This window comes from Herpailurus yagouaroundi, unplaced genomic scaffold, assembly GCF_014898765.1.
Source record: "Herpailurus yagouaroundi ecotype Mexico unplaced genomic scaffold, PumYag 164, whole genome shotgun sequence".
NCBI lineage: Eukaryota > Metazoa > Chordata > Mammalia > Carnivora > Felidae > Herpailurus > Herpailurus yagouaroundi.
Window position 1 is genome coordinate 9,365,297 of NW_024412405.1, and position 20,965 is coordinate 9,386,261.

The 20,965-nt window shown below is 40.5% G+C and overlaps 1 protein-coding gene across 2 annotated transcripts in view; it reads right to left on the reverse strand.

Moving 5' to 3' along the window:
- Positions 1–256: 256 nt before the first annotated feature.
- Positions 257–20,965, reverse strand: part of BIVM (basic, immunoglobulin-like variable motif containing) — an 87,505-nt gene continuing 66,796 nt past the window's right edge. For both annotated transcript variants that reach the window (XM_040487107.1, XM_040487104.1), the window contains 10 exons: positions 20,182–20,325; positions 17,931–18,138; positions 16,407–17,507; positions 12,522–12,769; positions 9,256–9,375; positions 8,875–9,088; positions 7,973–8,117; positions 3,846–4,046; positions 2,650–2,734; positions 257–945 (listed from right to left, as the gene is read on the reverse strand). In XM_040487107.1, the coding sequence (XP_040343041.1) occupies positions 355–945; positions 2,650–2,734; positions 3,846–4,046; positions 7,973–8,117; positions 8,875–9,088; positions 9,256–9,375; positions 12,522–12,769; positions 16,407–17,507; positions 17,931–18,138; positions 20,182–20,325 (3,057 nt within the window). In that variant the 3' untranslated portion in view covers positions 257–354. The remainder of the gene's footprint in view (positions 946–2,649; positions 2,735–3,845; positions 4,047–7,972; positions 8,118–8,874; positions 9,089–9,255; positions 9,376–12,521; positions 12,770–16,406; positions 17,508–17,930; positions 18,139–20,181; positions 20,326–20,965) is intronic.

A 20,965-nucleotide genomic window follows, 5' to 3' on the forward strand; every position in this document is an offset into this window, starting at 1 on the left:
ATAAGGAGATCTTTCTTCTCATCTGGGTCGGAAAGTCAGGGGGAATGCATATAGACACTGACCACTGACCAACAGAAATCCCTTCCTTTCTGTCAATGCTGTCAGAAAGCATCAGACACCGTATGATAATAGAAACATGAACAAAGACTGTGAGTACAAGGAAATACTCAATGACGTGGAAAACACTAGAAAAACATATCAGAAAACAAGTAACTGTCAAGCTCTGCATCCGTAGTTTTACAAACCACACAATAAAAAAATTGTGCAAATACTTTTAATTATACTATTTCATCACAACAAATTCATTACAAGATGTTAAGTTGTACCCGATGACGGAGAACACACTGGTTTAAATTAGCTTTTCCTCTTTCTCCCTCTGGTACCTCTCAGTTTGCCCTTTTTCTTCCCAAACACAGATCTGGCAGTCACCAGCACTGGTGCTGTCCCTGCTTGGTCATCATCACTAGAGCTGCTGCTGGTCGAGTCTTCGCCGCGGACAGGAGCAGGGCGCCCTGCTCTTGGCAAAGCCGGACGGCTGATGGGGGGCTCCTCGGCTGCTTTCCCCCTTTGCAGGTTCACCAAAGATACATACTCAGCATCCTCCCCAGAAGACGCCCCGGATGACGGCGAGAGGCAGGTGCCCCCCAGAAACCCACCACATTTATTCGCTTGCTTAGGATCTGAAAGCCTCTTTCTTTTCAGGTTTGATGACTCTTTTCGTTTATTTGCCATGCATCTCTTCTGGGTTTTTCCTTGTGCCGTATCCGGGAACTCACAGTCTTTCTCCATGGCAACAGACACCCCTTCTATTTCACTGGCCTCTTCTTCTCTTTCTTTTCTCAGCATACATGTCACAGCTCTGTTAAGTCTCTGGCTCCTAATACCCTTAGCATCTCGTCTCTCCTGTTGAGCTAATCTAAAGAAAGAATCAATTCGGAGCTGTGTCTAAAAAAATGAAATGAAATAAAAAATCAGCCAAGGAGGTAAACTTTCTAAAGCAAATCAAAGAGTTCCACCTTGATCACCAGCTTCGGAGGGCTGTTTCAGAGAATATGAATTCATTCTCTCTCAAAAGCCAAATCTCTCCTACGTGATTTGCTGGAGATAGGTTTTATTTTTCTAGATCATACTTAAAGCAGTACTTGTACCACCTCTGTCACCCCCAAGTCCCCCGTACACAGCTCAAATAAGAACCCCCTTCCAAGGCACGTAATGAGACTGAAATATTTCTCAGTAGCCAAAAAGACCACCTCCTCTAGGAGCAACACAGTGTCACGGGTCTGTTTCCAAATTTCACTCTTCCTTTCTTTTGAACTCATCATCCTCATGCGATACACTGAGGAGACAACCTCACAGCATATTGGGAGTCGTAGGAAACAGGCATGTGTTTTGGTTAGCAAACCCTCTTCTAGGAGGACAGTTGCATTTGGGAAAAGTTATATGCCTAATGTTCATCACACCATTATTTAGGAAAACCTGAAAATGGAGGGCCTGCTAAGTAAACTCAACCAGTAAGTGAAATCTCTTCGATGAAATGCAATCTGGTCACTTGAAATTATGAAACCTATGCAATACAGAAAATAGTCCTCTGTTATTAAGTATGGGGGGAGTCAGATCTATCAGACTGCACTTATGTGTGACAACAAATCTATGTGGGAATGGGGGTGGGGGGGTGGGAATAAAAGAAAATAGACCTAAATGTTAACATCTGTGCCAGAGAAAGTAAATAATGGATAATTTTAATGCATTTTTTTTCACTCTCTAATTTAGGGGAAATAAATTTACACTAACTTCTACAAGGTAAGGGAAAAAACATATTATAATAAAATATATCTGAAATTAAGGAGTAATCAGTCACTAAGCCAAGAAGCTTTCCGAGTCTGTTGGCATACAACGTCTGTATTAGAGAGAGCCCTCAAATAAGCAACAAGAGACTCTTTCTGGAAAAGCATGTCAGTTTTATGGTTTTTTTTTTTTTTCCAAAACTAACCAAGCTTGATGACAATAGATTTAAATATAAGTATCTTATAGGATATGGTCCCATACGTACAGGTAAACCATTCAGTAGAAATATTTTGGAGGTTGTTCCTGGGGTAGGAACAGTTTTCTGTACGGGTAGGAACATACTCACAGATGAGCAAGACACAATTATCTACCAACGCGGGAGAACTGAGGGACATACAAAGGCCTCGTTTCTCCTCAAAAATCTCTCCTGCCAACATGCCATAATGATGATGGTTCACATATAGAATTAAGGAGCATTAGTACTTGAGGAGAATTTAATGATCAGGATGGCTTTGGACTGGACACTTCCCCGACTTTTTAAAAATGAAAATAGCTCTGAAAAAGTAACATATTCAACCATAAACACCTCAGTGTGTGATCCATTATTAGACTGTTTTTTTCAAAGTCAGAATGAATAATGCAAAGACACCAAAGTCCAGCCCTAAGAGTGAAATTCAAAAATTAAGACAAAGTGCAGTTTTCTTTTTCTGTTTTCCTCTGTTCTCTTCCCTAAAGCATAATAATTTTAAAATGGATGTCGTATGCCCTAAGATAAAAGAGTAACTCATCTTTAACAGCTGCCACTCACAGCCTTCCTAAGTTCACTCCTCACCCTGAATTTAGGAAAAGAGCTGCCATGATTACCTGCTGGGCGTTCAGTTGCTTTAATACTGGAAACAGAGACTCATCTGTCTTTGTCCTGTTCCAGCCAAAATAACGCTGACAAAATATGCAGGCAGTTAAGGCTTCTACGTGTTTTTAAATATATTTAAACAAGTGAAAAATAAAAAGGTCCAAAGAACTCACCCTAATTCCATTCCCCAGATCTTAGAGATTTTCATATTTATAAGGAATAAGTGGTAGAGAAAAGAATGACAATGACTTCAGTGTCCTCTAAGATAAGACATATCCAATTCTCATTTTAGGACATCAAAGACTCGTTACTATGGAAAACAGTTAACCTAGATTAAAAACAAGTTTCAGATATCATACATACGTCTCTGAGAGAAAAATATTGTAGTTAGACTAATACTGTTAAACGTTTAAACACCTATCCAAATCATTATTTAAATATGCAGAAAGGAACATATAAATAATAATAAAAAACAAAACTACTAATCTTTTCTATTCTTTCAGAATGAATTAATACTTAGTTTGTGGTAGTATCTATGAATGCTTATCACTACTTATTTCAGGAAAGACCTTGTTTAATGCTAAAGAGATTATTCATGATAGCTAAAACATGGAAGCAACGCAAGTAGCCACCTATAGATGGACAGATAAGCAAAATGTGGGGCATCCACACAACAGAGTGTTATTCAGCCTTAAAAGGAAGGAAACTCTGACACGTGCTACAACATGGATGAACTTTAAAGACATTACGCTAAGTGACATAAGTCAGAGACAAAAAGACCAATACTGTAGGATTCCTTAGTCAAGGAGGTCCTTAGTCAAAATCACAGAGACAGCTGACTGTGGTCACCGAGAGCTGAGTGGAAGCAGAAGGGGAGTTACTGTGTAATGGGGACAGGGTTTCAGTTCTTTCCGGATGAAAACAATATGGGGGTAGATGGTGGGGATTGGTGCACAACAATGTGAGTGTATTTAACGGCACTGATGGGTACACTTAAAATGTTAAGATGATAAATTCTGTTCAGTGTATTTTACCACAAAAAAAAAAAAAAAAGGAAAAGGAAAAATCCTAAGGAGAGAGAAAAAGGAGCATCTTAGATAGACAGAATGTTAAGAAAAAGTGGATCCTAGTGCATGTTCCTTCAGTTGCAAACGGAAACACATACTTGGCTCAGCGTTCCTTTACGTTTTAAGAAGTAAAAGGATATTCTCTAATTTTGTCGAGATCTGGCTTCCCCCACAGAAATGACCCCCTGGAGTCATCCACCACAGGTTTGAGGTAAGCGTCTGCCACAGCTGGGTTGGGAAAGCCAGGTGTGAGTTGCAGCTTGCGTAATTTTTTTTTCACTTTGGTGTCATAGGGGTCAGGTCTTATCTTCTTACTTTTTTGAGCTTCATGCCACCACTCTCTAGAAGGCAAAGGAGACAGACCACGACATTATAGTGGAAACGCTGCAGATACAGGCCTATACTTAGATAGAAGACGCAACGTCAAGTCCCGACTCCAGAACAAATCCTATGACCCACAGAGAACTTCATCATTTTTAATGTTCTTCACCACAACATGTAACGATGGCAAACACTGACTGAAAGCCTACCGTGCCTGGCACCATGTTAGCTCTTCTACACGCCGTATATCACACGACCACAGTCTGACCACTGTCCTCACATCACAGATGAAGAGCTGAATGCCAGCAGAAGTCACTACCTGCTCAAGATTTCACAGCTGGGACTGGGAGGGTCAGAACCTGAGGATCTCCCTCCAGAGCCCACAGCTTCTCTGGGTCTCTTTCTTGCAGTAAAATGAAGTAAACTGTATCATTTACCTCAAACCAGCTATAGTAACAGACCCAAGAATATTTAAGAATATGTAAAACTGCCAAGAACATGTTAAATTTTTAAAAATGCAGAACATGAGTCTATATAAAGTCTAACATCAATTTTGGGGAAAATGCATATATGTGAGAAAGAGAAAACATAAGCAAGCCAATTTAAAATAAGAAAAACAGCAACAACTATTATTTTACTGTGGGCTAGGCAATGTTCTAAGCAAGGACAGAGCTGTTCATTTTCTTCTTCATATTTTATTCCTTCCTCAGTTTTTCCATTGTGACCATAAATTACCATGGCAAGTTCAAGAGAGCCACACGTTCCGTGACTCTCCTGCCATCCAGAAGTGGCTCGTCATCCCTTCCCTCGAGCCGGGTGGGCTCTATGACCAAGGAAGTGATGCTGGGCCAGGTCTTCAGGGGCTGCAGTTTCCACATCCCAGCCCTGAGAATATCTGCCTTGGAAGCAGCCGACATGCTGTGAGGAAGCGCCCACTAGTGAGGAGGTCAGGGTCCACCATTCTGGCTGGGCTCCCGGCTGACAGTCAGTACCACTGGCCAGATCTGTGGCTCCAACTCCAGTGGATCCTCTAGCCCAGCGGAGCGGCCCCCCAACACACATGGAACCCAACAAGACACGTCCACACAGCCTCACCAAACTGCAGATTCATGGGCAAAATCAATGGCTGCTGCTGTCTGAAGCCGCTGAGGTTTAACGTATTTTATAATACAGCAAGAGATAACCAGAAAAATTTATACAATTAGGAAACACGAATGGCATAAAGTTAAAATAAAAACATAAAAATAACCCTCACCAATCTATACACTCAATGGAAGTTAAAAAAACAAAACCTCTATCTCTTGCTTAACATGCTTACTAGTATCAGAAACTAACTCAGGTTTGCGCTCAGCCAGCCCCACCTCACCGATGCAAGAGCGCCATCTAGTGTTACAAAAGACTAACTGCAGTCTTCGCTGCAGGGCCAAAAGGAAAAAAGAATACCGTTTCCAAGAATGCACTAAGGGAATACCTGTAATTCTTCCCCACTCTTTTGAATTTTCACCTTTGAGATAAGTAATTCGGATTGTCCGCTAGGAGGAGCAGCACAACATGCTGAGCACTCCCCACAAGAAACAATCACCCTTCCTGAAAGCAAGAGGGCCAGGCACTCACATAAAGATGCAAGACAGTCGGCCAATCAGCCCTGCTGGCGGAAGCGACTGTGGTAAGACTGAAGGGTCTGGACCCGGGCCAGGTCAGCAGGGTGGACTGGCCCTGCTCTTTCGGGGCTCTTTGGGCCCAGTGTTTTCAGACCTCATTTTCCCCCAAGCATCCAAAATGTTCTGTGAAATATCCCCCAGTTTAAATGTTGGTAGCCAATTCAAAATTAGAGCCCCTCTTTCGTGGTTGGCCAAACCATGCATAGCTGGGCTGAACTCGCAGGCGAGCCCAGAGCAGCTCCACCTTACAGGGATGGAGGGTGACTGGCCAGGGCCCGCTCGGGAGAAAGGGAACGCAGAAATGAAAGCAAGGCAACGTCCTCAATTTTACTGCTCTTCAGCTTCTCATCCTGCTCTTTAACTCCACATTGGCCTTAACACTGCCCAGCCAGGCACAGGGAAGGCTGCTCCTCTCTGCCATCGACCAGCTAGGCAAGCAAACCAGAAATGGCTAAAGTGGACTCTGAAAATGTACACCATTCAACTGACAACAAACAAGCAAAATTTACTGAGAGAGAAAAAATGGCATAAATAGGCATTCACTGTATCACAAATTCAAATTTTCACCAACAAAAAAAAAATTGGGATATCAAATTGAAAACCTAAATACCATTTTTACTTATCCTAAAATAATTAGGTAAGAACCCAAATATATGTCTATAAAGACACTCAAATCATGTTTGTTTAGACTTAAAAAAAATAAAAATAACAACCCGCTTCTGATTAAATTAATTAATCATGATACATCAAGACTACCACAGAGTCATTAAAAACTGATACTTGGGGCACCCATGTGGCTCAATCAGTTAAACATCCAAGTCTTGATTTCCAGTCAGGTAATGATCTCATGGTAGTGAAATTGAGACCCGCATCAGGTTCTGCACTGGGCATGGAGCCTGCTTAAGATTCTCTCTCTCCCTCTGCCCCTCTCCCCTGCTCATGCTCTCTCTCTCTCTCCCAAAAAATGTTTATTAAAAAAACTAAAAACTAAAAATTTAAAAAAGACCCTGATAATAACCTATACATTGTAAAAAGTAGATGAAATCATCCATTCTTATAAAAAGAAATAATACACACTTATATGAGTATACATGCATGTATGTTTGTATATATACAATGAATAGAGTATACTGTGCATAGAAAAGTCTAAAATTATAGAAATCAAAATATTAACTGTAACCATTGCTTTAATTCATGTCATAATTTTTCTATTATTTGTACAATAAAGTTATTTGCAGTTGTTCAAGTTACTGATATACCATGACCTACAAGCTACCTAGTAAGTGACTTCCAGTATATCATTTCCTCAATAATATGCAAATTATGAAGACAAAGATAAAGAAAGCATAAAATACATACATTGATATGTATGCTACAGCTGGAGTACAGTGAATATTAAAACCATTTCTGTATTTAAGTTTTAATTTTAATCACTGATCCTTTAGAGACGAACATCTGAGCATTTTTCAGACACAGGAGGCACATCTGGAAAGAACTCTAAAGAATCATTAAGTCAACTACTACCAAACAGTATCTCTTGACAAGGTGGTGGTTAGAAAATGCCATCACAACCTCACAAATAAACTACAAGCCACTGAACTGTGAAATTTATGGTATATGACTTATATTCCATTTTTTTTTAAATGCGATCAATGACTAACCTGAAAGAAAGAAGGACTTTCACAGACATCGTCCTAACTACCATCTCAGTACCCGAAGGACAACACAACCTGGGCTCTGGCTGGAAGGCAGCCCCACCAGGGGACGCACCTGAGTACACTCAGCAAGAAGGACAGCAGGGCCCAATACAAAGTTCTCAGCATCCTATTTCCATGCCTTCTCTGCCTGACCGTTCAGAACACCTGACACACACAAGTACAGGTACATGTTTGTTTCTCTTCTTCCCCAAGAGCATGGGGCTCCGTGAGAGCACAGTGGAGACTTAGTTATCACTCCTACCCCAGTCTCACAGGCTGTCTGACACACAGTCCCTACTAAATAAATATCTGAATGAATGAAACAGAAATTTCTACTTGCCTATGAAATCCCATAGGCCTGGCTATGTACCCCTGAACTAGGATAAGCCTGGTATCTCTAAAAACATTGTCTCTGATTTCATTGAACTATAGAAAAGGGAAAACAAGTTTAGTAACCCAATCTATTCCTCCTTCTGTTTTCCCAACAAACAGTGATTTGTAACAGTTCATGATGTAAATAATAGTTCTGTTTGTTACATTGGGTATTTACATAAACATCTGAATTAAAGAAATTAACAAAGAACTTACGAGAATTTTAGGAGAGGTTCCAGGCCATGTCCAGGGAATTCATTGAGAATTTCCATGGCTGTAACACAACCTACAGTTGGTATTCCTTCTGTATAATCACTTCCAAGCAAATAGGCCAAATTTATTAATTTATTCCGGTCTAATCCTATAAAAGTAAAAATCATTTTATATTTTTAACATTTTTACTAGAACACACCAAGCAAGCCTCTGCCTCAGGGCCTTTGCACTCTCTAGGGCCTTTGTCAGACACGCTCATCCCTAAGGTATGTACAACACTCACTACCTCTTTTTTTTAGGTCCTGGCCCAAAAGCTACCTATTAGTAGTCTTTCCTTAGCACAACTCTATATACGACAGCACACACACTTCCTGTGCCTATAAGTCACCCTCTCCTCTTTTACAGCTTTATTTTTCTATATGGTACTTATGTCGAATTATGGTTTACACTTACCATCTGTTTCTCCTACCAGACTTTCATTCTCCGCTGTTTCCCCACTGCCAAGGACAATACCCGCATAGAGGAATTGATATATATTTGTTAAATAAATGGGAAAAGGAAGAATCACTACCAGAAAAGCCAACAGAGGGCCACGAAGCTCACGACTCCAGCAGGAGTGACTCCCCCCTGCCTCCCCATCTCTACCACCTTTGGTTTACTCTGGAGACCTCAGGTAACCAAAGTCTAAGCAGGTCAGGTAATTAAAAATGCAGAACATGCCTAAACATTACTAGGGTTTTAATTCCTAATTCTAATTTAAAAATCCTATTCCTCTATATAAGCAAAAGATCACTTACATGAAAACTTGTGTAGACCAACCATTTCCATTAATACATCAAATTAGTTCCTTGGACAGGAAAAAATTCATAATACAAATTCAAAGTAATCATACTCTGAAGTCTTACCAAGTTGGTTGTGAAAGTCCACATATTGGTAATATTCTACAAACTTGTTTTTATTAAAAAAGTTTTTATAGACATGCCGTGCTCCAAACAGCCAAATATCACTATCATCAGTGATTGTTCCAGAAGTTTGATCAGTCAAATCCAGGATGGCGCACTGAGCCTCTGCTTCCATGGGAGCCTCAATGTAGGGAATGCCAAACAGGCGAAGAAGTTCCTGAGGAGTTACAGACACGCAATCACCCCTGTGGAATGCAGGACCTGGCCGTGACCAGAAATGGGAGCAGTGCGTAAACATTTCACTTATTGCATTCCCTTGGGGAATCTGATTAAGTACAAGCAGCGCTATGTACCGTTAAAGGAGGCTTGAGCTGGTGCACCTACCTGGCTTTCCAGGAACATCTGCCCTGTCACGGTAGCAGCAATCCGTTCTTGCTGCTGTTTTTGTGCTTTCAGTGAATTCTGTTGTTCTAACAGGTTGCTCTCCAGAGTTTCCAGTTCCTCCTATAAAATAATTTCATCTGTAGATAATTATATTAATAGTCCAATTAAACTCATGTCTTACAAAAAGCTTGCATTTAGTCTGAGTAAATTACCAAATAAGCTCTCTTCCTTATGAAGTTTTCCACTTGGATTTTTGAGTAAGTCTGTAATTTCTTTAGAGTTCCCTCACTAAATCACACGGAAGTGGAGACCATCCCAGACAGCAACCTACACAAAACAGGAGCCATCAGCAAGAACAAGATGTGTGCAAATAGAAACTGTGAGTAAAGAAACTGTGGTATAGGGGGGCCTGGCTGGCTCAGCCAATAGAGCATGGGATTCTTGATCTTAGGGTTGTGAGTTCAAGCCCCAAGTTGAGTGTAGAGATTACTTAAAAGCAAAATCTTTTTAAAAAAGAAAGAAAGCAAACTGTGTTATACATGCATACAATGAAAATACTATTCAGCCATAAAAAAAACAATGAAATCTTGCCTTTTGTGACAACATGGATGGACCTTGAGGGCATTATGCTAGTAAAATAAATTAGAGAAAGACAATTACCACATGATCTTTCTTACAGGTGGAATCTAAAAAGTTTTTTTTAATTAAAAAGATTTTAATAGGTTGTAGATACAGAGAATAAATTGGTGGTTGCTGGGGAGGCTGGGGAGGGGGAGAAATGGGTAAACGGTTGAGTTTTGGGTTTTTGAGTTTAAACAAATTGAATTTAAAAAAACCCTTGGGTAAGATACCACTTCCCATCCACTAGGATGACTAGAATCAAAAGGACAGATATAACTGTGGAACCCTTGTGCACTGCTGGTGGGAATGGTGTAGCCACTTTAGAAAACAGTCTGATGGGTCCTCAAAAGATTAAACACAGTTACCCTGTGACCCAGCAATTCTATCCCCTAGGTGTGGGCCAAAGAGAAATGAAGACATACATCCTCACAAAAACCTGTACATGGAAGTTTATAACAACATTTTTCATAATAGCCAAAAAGTATAAACAACCCAAATTTCCACCAAATGATGAACAAATAAAATGTGGTATGTATCCATACAGTGGAATACTATTTGGCAATAAAAAGAAATAAAGTCCTGGGGCACCTGGGTGGCTCAGCCAGTTAAACGTCCAACTCTTGATTTCAGCTCAGGTCCTGATCTCTCGGTTTGTGAGTTAGAGCCCTGCATCCAGCTCTGCACTGACAATGCAGAGCCTGCTTGGGATTCATTCTCTCTCTCTCTCTCTCTCTCTCTCTCTCTCTCTCTCTCAGTCTCTGCAGCTCCCAGCTCACTCGTGCATGTGCACGCTCTCTCTCTCTCCCAAAATAAATAAATAAACTTAAAAAAAATTTTTTTTAATTAAAAAAAAAAGTACTAACACATGCTACAACATGGATGGACCTTGAAAACATTCTGCTAAATGAATGGAGCCAGAAACAAAAGGCACAAGTTGTATGCTCCCATTTATCTGGAATTTCCAGAAAAGACAAATCCACAGAGACAGAAAGTCGATGAGTGGACCACTGATGAGTGGTTCCCAGGAGCTGAGGGAAGACATGGGGTATGACTGCTAATCAGTACAAGGCTTCTTTTTGGGGTGATGCACAGGTTCTAAAACTGTGATGATTACATAACTGTGAATACACTAAAAGCTATAAACTATAAAAACTAAAATCAATTTCTATAACATCAAAAATATGAAATACTTGGAGATGAATCTGACAAAGGATATGTAAGAGTTATACAAGGAAAACTGTAAAACACTGCTGAGAAAACTGCAAAAGATCTAAGTGAATCAAGATATATCCTGTGTTCACTGATCAGAAGATACAGTGTTGCTAAGATGCTAATTCTCCCTAAATCGATCTGTGTATTCAACGCAATCTCATCAAAACTGAGAAGCTAATTCTAAAATTTACATGGAAATGCATAGGATTTATCGCAGTGAAGCAACTTTGAAAAAACAAAGTCAGAAGACTCAACTTCACATTGCCTCAAAATTTGTGATGTTTTAGTTAGTTTTGGTATATCATACAAGGCACCAAAGCTCTTTTATTTTTCTAGCACCACTGAAAACACTATCCTTTCTCCATCCAACTGCCTTTGTAGCATTGTTGAAAATCTGTTGTCCATACACGCACAGATCTATTTCTGTACTTTCTATTAAGTTCTGTTGATCTATGTGTCTACCTTTATGCCAAGAGTAAACTGTCTTGATTATTGTTGCTTGGTTCTGTTGCTGGACTCTATTTTGTTCTATTGATCTATGTATCTACCCTTTAGCCAATATAATACTGTCCTGATTACTGTAGCTTTATAGTAAATCCTGATATCAAGTAGTATAAGTCCTCCAATTTTTTCTTTTTCAAAATTATTTTGAGTACTCTAGTTTCGTTGCTTTTGCGCATAAATTTTAGAATCAGCTTGTTAATATCCAACAAAAATTTCTGTTGGGTTTTACTGGAATTCCATTAATCTATGGATCAGTTTGGGGAGAACTGGAATCTTAATGATATTGAGTCTTCCCATCCAAAACTACATGTATTTAGGTCTTCCCTGATTTCTATCATTAGTGTTTGCAGTTTTGAACGTTATCTTTCACATATGTTATAAGCTGCATACACAGTATTTTATGCTTTTAGGTGCTACTGTATGTGGTTCTTGCTGTGGACTGAATTGTGTTCCCCCAAATTTCACATGTTAAAGCCCTAACCCCAGATGTGACTGCATCTGGAGATAGTATCTTCAGGAGATAATTAAGGTTAAATGAGGTCATAAAGGTGGAGCCCTAACCTGATAGGACTGTAGCCTTAGAAAAAGAGATATCTCCTTCCCTCTCTCCCTACCCTCTTCCTCCCCTCCTCTACCAGCCCCCTCCCGCACCCCACTCCACCCGTACCATGTGAGGACATGGCAAGAAGGCAGCCATCTACAAGCCAGAAAAAGAGCTCTCACCAGGAACCAACAATAGCCTGCACCTTGATCTTAGACTTCCCAATCTCCAGAACTATGAAAAAATAAGTTTGTTATTTAAGGAAAAAAAAAAAAAAAAAGCATGCAAATAGCTAATAAATGTTCATCCAGTAACTCCTTAAAGCTCAAAAGCTGTTTAACTTGGCTCTTTCTTAGCAATAAGTTAAAACTCAATGTCATATTATTACCAAATTAATATCTTGCCATTCATTGAGTGAACTGTCTGCATCTTTTTCAGCTTCGTCACGTGGCTCAATATCCAAGGCCTCACTTCCAGAGTTGTGTCTTAGGGGGCCCTCGGAGTCACCAGAGGCTTCTTCCTTCTCAGTTCCTACTGGTTCCTCTTCATCTTGTTCAGAGGGAGGTCTGGAAGCTTCATGTGACTCAGCTTGAAGTTCATCACTACTAGGTACACTCTGGACCTCAATGAAACTTCCTGGACCAAAATGAACAAGATCACTTTATTTATAAGTGAAACATTAAAACTATCCTGAAATCATCAAGAGCTCTCCAAAGTATCCTTAAAAATGTTTCACGGTGGGACACCTGGGTGGTTCAGTTGGTTAAGTGTCCAACTCTTGACTTCGGCTCAGATCATGATCTCACAGTTTGAATTCAAGCCCCACTTGGGATTCTCTCTCTTCCTCTCTCTCTGCCCCTCCCCTGCTCGTGCTATCTCTCTCTCTCTCAAAATAAATAAGCAAAAAAATTTTATAAAAAAATGTTTTACTCTCAAAAGATTTGAATTTAATAGAAAACATGTAACAATAACATATTACTATTAAACATATTTAATAATAAATATCTGTAACTTCACAATAAGCCTTTTCCATTAGGTAAACTGGCACTGCCTTTGAAGTTAGGAACCAAGCTTTCAAAGATTTGCATATAAGCTCTATGCAAATATGCTAAGTTAACTAATATTGTTTTAAAGTTCACAAAAGGGAATAATCAGAGATGTAAACAATCATGTAGGTTGTTAAATATGTTTTCATGCTACTTCACTAGAACATAGCAAAGAATGAAGCTGTGACTTAGCAGGAAGAATCCTGGATAAGTACTCAGGGGAAATAGCTCTTCTCTTACACTTGCCTTCCCTCCTCTCTTGTGTCTTTTCTTTTCTGTGAAAAAAATTGATTCCCTTCCTTCCCTTCAGGTGGAGGAGGCTGGATTTCAGGATGCAATCAGGACAGAGTGGGCTGGAGATCCCAGAGTGGGGACTGGAGCCAAGAAGACAGCCAGGACCAAGGAGGACACCAATGGGATCAGATGGTTACAAACTGAGAGAGAACAAGCAATTAGTTAATGTATTAAGGACAATAGGAGTCAGGTTTTTCACTGTTTGGAAAAGAAATTAGAACAAAGGTGGAAGCTAATATGAAATCTGTAATATTGGATTGGACTGCAGATACCAGTATGAACTTACAGATTTGTACATGTGTAATTCATACTTATTTGTAGAGAAATAAATATAGATGGGTGTGTGCACGTTTGTGTGTGTATACATAAATATATTTCCTGGCTTTGTCCCCGAGAGGGCCTGAAGCAATGACACCCCAGTAACGGTGAACACACTCAGTGTCCAGACCTTGGTTTCCAAACATCATGCTCCATTACAAGGACGAGGGCTCTTTGGTGAACTGCTTGCACCCAGGGACAGGACAGGGCAGGATAAGTAGAAAAGAAATCTGGAATATCTTGACCAGAAAGTAAAGAAATGCTCAAAATATAATGGGGAATTGTCCAAAGTCACAGGAGCCAGCCTAAAGGGGCCCACACTGGCCAAAGCTGGGACAATTCCAGAAATAAAGTACGACAGCATCATAAATCACAATAATCATAATAAAGTAAGAATTCTTGGGTCCACATTGATATAAAAAAATAATAAATGGGGAAAGGGGGGAAATCTTCCTTACAGAAGGATGTAAACCAAAAAATACATAAGGAACAATGAACTAAAACACTATCATTTGGCAAGAAGCCTTGGGTGGCTCAGTCGGTTGGTCATCCAGCTCTTGATTTCGGCTCAGGTCATGATCTCAGTTGCAAGATCGAGCCCACAGCAGGCTCTGAGCTGGCCATTGAGCCTGCTCCAGGTTCTCTCTCGCTCTCTCTGCCCCTTCCTGGCTGGCACACTCACGCACTCTTTCTCTCTTTCAAAAAAAAAAAAAAAAAAAAAACCTACCATTTGGCAACATGATAGTAATCATTTAGGCAAAAATCATCAATGAATGCTAAAACAGGTGGTAAAGGTTTGTTCAGAAACAGCATATTTACACAGCCTCAAAAATTCCTTTCCATAAAATACTAATTACAAGGAAGAAACAGTATCTTTAGAATGAAACTCAGCAGACACCAGGAAAAAAGTTACCTTGTGTATGTGTAGAGTCAATTCTCGCTATTCATTGCAGTATGTTCGATAAAGTCACTGCAAACTCCTAATCCACGAATAGTCATTGTTCACAGAGTAAATATATTTATAATCTCAAATCCTAATAACAACCTATCTTGGTAAATTCTGTTTTCTTTATCTTACAAAAGAGGAAATGAGGTTTAGGAGTGTTAAGAGACTTGCCTGAGGCTGCCCCACTAATAGGTGCCAAAACTGGGATTCAAACCCCATCCAACTAGACCCTGAGCCAGAGCTTTTGGTCTACACTTCCCTGCTCCCTTCCATATTCACGCTCTAGTCACCTCTGTAGGACAGCTGAAATAAGAAGGCACAGTGACATCTTGTTCAACCTCAACTGGGAACGGAATGGCAATTCTAACTTTTAGCCACTTTATTCAGGTCCAGGAATGACCACAAAGACACTACTGATAAGTATTGATTCTGCGTTACAAATAAATTTTAGTAAGTAGGCAACTTCACAAATAAAAACCTGTGAATAATGAGGATCGGCCATACATGGGGCACCTGGGTGACTCAGTCAGTTAAGCGTCCGACTTCAGCTGAGGTCATGATCTCATGATTCATGGGTTCAAGCCCCATGTCTGGCTGTGCACTGACAGTGCAGAGCCTGGAGTCTGCTTCAGATTCTGTGTCTCCCTCTCTCACTCTGCCCCTCCCTTCCTTGTACGCTCTCTCTCTCTCTGAAAAATAAACATTTTAAAAAAATGAGGATAGCCATATAGAAGTCTATGTACATATAAAGGTATATAGACAAAGAGATATGATAAAGCAAATGTGGTAAAATGCTAGCCACTGAGGTACTGGGTAAAGGAACTAAGATGTTTTGTAATGTCTTTCAATTTTATTAAGTGTGTTATTATTTCTTTTTTTTTTTTTTTTTACATTTTATTTATTTTTGAGACAGAGAGAGACAGAGCATGAATGGGGGAGGGTCAGAGAGTGGGAGACACAGAATCCGAAGCAGGCTCCGGGCTCTGAGCTGTCAGCACAGAGCCCGATGCGGGGCTCGAACCCACGGACCGCGAGATCGTGACCTGAGCATAGTCGGCCGCTCAACCGACTGAGCCACCCAGGTGCCCCTGTGTGTTATTATTTCAAAACAAGAAGTTATAAAAAACTAAAAGACTCACCTTTACCTTTTCCAACTAAGGTACTCCCTCCTTTTATATTTTAATTTTTTTAATTTTTTAATGTTTTTTATTTATTTTTGAGAGACAGACAGACAGACAAGAGTACAAGGGGATGGGGCAGAGAGAGAATAGAAGACACAGAATCCAAAGCAGGCTCCAGGCTCCCAGCTGTCAGCGCAGAGCTCAATGCAGGGCGCAAACCCACGAAACATAAGATCATGACCTGAGCCGAAGTCGAACTCTTAACCAACTGGGACCCCAGGTCTCCCTTTAATTTTTTTTAATGTTTATTTATTTTTGAGAGAGAGAGAAAGACAGAGAGAGAGAGAGTGTGAGCAGGGGACTCCCTCCTTTTAAAAACAACAACAGAAAGAACCAACTTTGTGTCCTTGGCAAAGTCATTTCACCTTTCTGGGTCCCTAGTTCATCACCAGAACAAAGCGGGAGCGAGACTACACTAAAGGATCCCTCGGCTCCTGCGGATGAGTAACCCTGCAGTTCCGAATCTCTGAAACAGCACAAGCACCTACCATCAGATTCACTTTCTTCAGAGTCGATTTCCATTGGTTCCGTGGACTTTGGAACTGAAATGAAGTCCTGGTCTGCAGATTCCACTGGGTTCTTGGCTGCAGATTCTTGGACGGTTTTCAGGAAATTCTCATTCTCTTTAGCATCAAACAATCCTGCATCTTCCAAGTTCCTTTTTGCCTCTGAAGGGACAATTTGTGTATTACTCGTTTCGTGCAAAATGACAGTGCCAGTGACTTTAGAAAGAGGACTTTTTTCACATTCTGCTTCATCCTCACTTGAAAGAACAGAGGAAACATATTTTCTGCCCGATGGACAAAGGTCTGGTTGCAGCTCAGACACTTTGGCATATGTTTCATCCGTCAATACAGAACTCGAACTTGTTGGAGGTGTTGGAGTCCCTTCTCCTCCACTCTGGAGTCCGGGTGCATCGCTGTGTCTCTTCACTGTGCTTTCTGAAGGAACTGGATCTTTTCTACCCTTAACTGCGGACTCATCACTTGTCTGAAAGGCTGTGTTCGCCACAGTGAACCTCGGTGACATTTCTTCTTCTGGAACACGAGATTCACTGACGGGCTGTGACACATGAGCCGAGTCTGCCGGCCTCTGGCTACTGTCAAGGCTGGTGTCGCACTCCTGTGCAGAGTTCACACAGGCCAGATGGGGTCCTGCTGGCAACAGCATTCCTTTTCCATCAACTTCCTTAAGGCCTTCATCAGTTTCCTCATCAGAACCCTCCTCGGGCGGCTTTTTCACTCCTGATGCTCCCGTCTGTACATCGTTACCTGCGTGAATTTCCATGTCTTCATCGTCGTCGTCAAGAGCCTTCTGAATAGCTAAGAGAGTGAGCGGTGACACGGGTACGTTCTCCCCGTCAGACTGCCTTCGGCCCTCACTCTCCCACTCCTCCTCCGAGCTGCCCCCCAGCACGGCAGCTTGCACAGCCAGGGACGTTCTTGGAGGAGGAGGGGTGGTGGCAGGCTCTTCCTGTGGCTTTAGTTTTCCACATGGAGAGGACTTCACGTCAAAAGACTTGCTCTGCATTGCACTGGAAGAAGGAAGAGCCTCTGAACCCACCCCTGCAGCTTTCTTAGCTTGAATACCTGAGGAAGAATTAAAACATTTCTCATTACGTAGTTTTACAGTAAGACACTATACCTCTAGTATGATGAATAAAACAACGCTGCTTCTCATGAATGAAGTTACAATTTTTCATTTAATCAGCACTGAGTTAATTTATTAATTTTACAGTGGGCTGGTACATGAACACTGAATAACATATAGAACTGCTGGATCGCTATAACATACACCTGAAATGAATAGAACATTGTATGTTAATTATACTGGAATTAAATGTTAAAGCAATAAATTACAAGAATAAAAATAAAGAGGGTTGGTACAATAGTAGGTAATCCATTAACAACTACATACATTTATTACTGCACAAGTAGAGTCTAGTTCATAGAATTCAGAAACACAATAGATTTTTGGTTTCCAACCATCAGGTAAGTGATGGTGCCTGATACCTCTTATCAAGATGTAATGTGAAGTGTCTTCAGAGACCACTCTCCTCGACTCTACCTCCTTCAAAAAGCCCCCTTCCTCTTCATATTGTCTTTGGATTTGTCCGGACTGTTGCTGATTCATTTCCCTTTGGACATTTTCTATGTGTTGGTTTAGATAGTTTTTTTTAAGCAAGCCTTTGAGCTGGTACTGTGAAAAGTCATTAGACCCCTAAAAGAAAATAAATAAATATAATGATTCTTTTGTATTAAATACAGATAATATTCCCACATTTCCATCCCTTTCCCCAAAAGGGGACAAAGAGCAATTGATTTTTCCCATTGGTGATATTTTTGTATTATAAAAGTAAAATTTGAATACTAGCAAAAAACTGTAACTGCCTTATTAAAAAATAATCTTTAAAACAGAAAGAACTGGGCAAAAGAAATCATGGATACTGTTTATGACTTAATGATTTACTCAAAAAACATTTATTGAGCATGTAATGCATGCCAGGCACTGTGACATTTTGATTACGGCTTAATAGATAGGCAACCTTCCAGAATGCAAGTAAGGTGCCTAGCATGGTCCCTGACCTATAAAAGACACAAAATAAATCACAACAGCCACAGTTATTAATGATAAGTTAACATTTATAAAGCATTTCCTGGGAAGGCATTCTTCTAAGAGCTTTTACATGTCATCCCATATTATTTCCAACCACCCCACGAGACACATGCCATTATCTCCATTTACAGATGAAGAAGCTGAGACAAACATGTTAACTAACCTCCCTAGAGTTGCAAGGCTAGTAAGTGGTAGATACGGGATCAAAAACAGGTTGCCAACTTTATATTGCTTCTATTACTATTATGTTATTATTTACCATCATTACTATTACCAATATTGCATTTGCCCAATGTACAGATTATACAAAGGTCCCACCTGGCTGACCTAGCACTTCCCTTTGCTATCAGAAGCACAGATTCAATGGGCGGCTGAGCCACACTACCCTCCCATCTACAGACCCCAAGCTCCATGGTGGCAGGAAGAGAACAAAGGGGAGAAAATCATTAGGGACCGTCTCCCTTCTTCCCATGTCTTCCCACCATTGTTTACATAACCCAAACTGTATCTCCTCAAAGGCCAGCCAGAGATCTTTTCAACACTTAAGAAATAAAGTACTTGTGGGGCGCCTGGGTGGCGCAGTCGGTTAAGCGTCCGACTTCAGCCAGGTCACGATCTCGCGGTCCGTGAGTTCGAGCCCCGCGTCAGGCTCTGGGCTGATGGCTCAGAGCCTGGAGCCTGTTTCAGATTCTGTGTCTCCCTCTCTCTCTGCCCCTCCCCCGTTCATGCTCTGTCTCTCTCTGTCCCAAAAATAAATAAAAAAAAAAAATTAAAAAAAAAAATTTTAAAAAAAAAAAAAAAAAGAAAAAGAAATAAAGTACTTGATACACAGACTGAGCCTGGATTTTGCCCCTGAAATGAAAATAAATTTACTCCTAACCTTTGAATACCATTTCTGTGTACCTTCATATTTTCCTATGTTCACATACTTCGTGGAAAAACAAAGAAGTGATACGGAAAGAAAGAGCGCCTGTCTGCCTTTTGCATAGTTTTGGTATCAATTTAAGAAATGTTCAAAAGTCTGTAGAAAAAAAAATGCTACATCCATTCATCAGGAATAATGCTGCTGCAAAATGCATATTCTCTGTCCTCCAGTGAGTTAGAGAATGATGTGAGAAATCATAGGTAGTAGCAGTAGAAAGGGAAACAAAGCTCATTTGCCCACTAAAGGCAGTAGTAACTTCTGGTGTAGCATGACCAGGAGACAAGCTTGACCCCAACTACGCACACCACCTGCTCCATGTTTCTGTGGCTGTAGAGCCACCACAGATGCTTCAAGCTACGGATTGAACCACTACTGAACACTTATTATGTGAGAGATACCGACATAGGTGCTGAAATTACAGAAGTGAGCACGACAGGCACATGTGAATGCTCAGAACCAGAAAGAAACATTACAGGGTGTTACGAGAAGACAGAGCAGGAGGCAAGACTTGGTCTTAAATGGTAAGTCAAAAGGCTTCTTTGAAGAGGTGTGTCTAAGTTCAAACTTATAAACATATGACGCTTCCTAGGATCTCGGAGACACAAATGCTGTTTACTAGAAGCAGATATTATATAAGTAATGCTTATCAATTTCCACTTTTTTCTAATGAAAAATCTTGAAGTTCTTAATCGTAAGCATGGATATGCTGTTGTATATTTCACCTCTGGCATTGCTTCAAATAATGTTCTTCTTCGCTTGGTAAATTCTTTCATATCAGTCAAGATTTCATGCTTTATTTCAAGAGGCAAGCTGCTGAAGTCTTCAGATTCAATATCTATCGCATGAGGATTATGAAAGAACTCTTCCTGTAAAGAGTAAAACATAACAGCGTGAAATTTACATTTCATACACTTAATTCTATTTATCCTGAGAGATATTTATTGCACTTACAAACATAGTTCTACATAATCTACAACAGACTAAACACAGTTGTACATAATCTGCACTAGGTACCAGTGAATAGACAGATTAAGGAATACAGCCATTCACTCACAGATTCATCCAGTAGAAAAAATACTTACCAGACACCCCTAATGTACCAGACACTGTTCTGGGTGCTAGGTATTATGCAGCTCATGCCAGATAAAGTCCCTACTCTTAGGAGTGAACTAAAGACATAATAATGAAATAAATAAATAAGTGAATGAACAAGACAATAAAGCAGGTTAATCTGATTAAGAGAGTTGATTAGAACAGGAAGAGAAAAAACATTTACTGGTAGACAGAAAAGACCTCATTAAAAAATGACCTGTGAGCAGGGACTTGAAAGACACCAACAAGCCTGATCAGGACATCCCAGGCTGCAGGAACAGCAAGTACAAAGGCCCTAAGGCAGGGATGAGCCTTTGATATTTAAACATTATTTGTGAGCAGAACAGAGTCGCCGGAGCCAAGCGCAGACGAGAGGCCCACGGAAGAGGGTAGGAAGGGCGGCGAGGCGGTGCG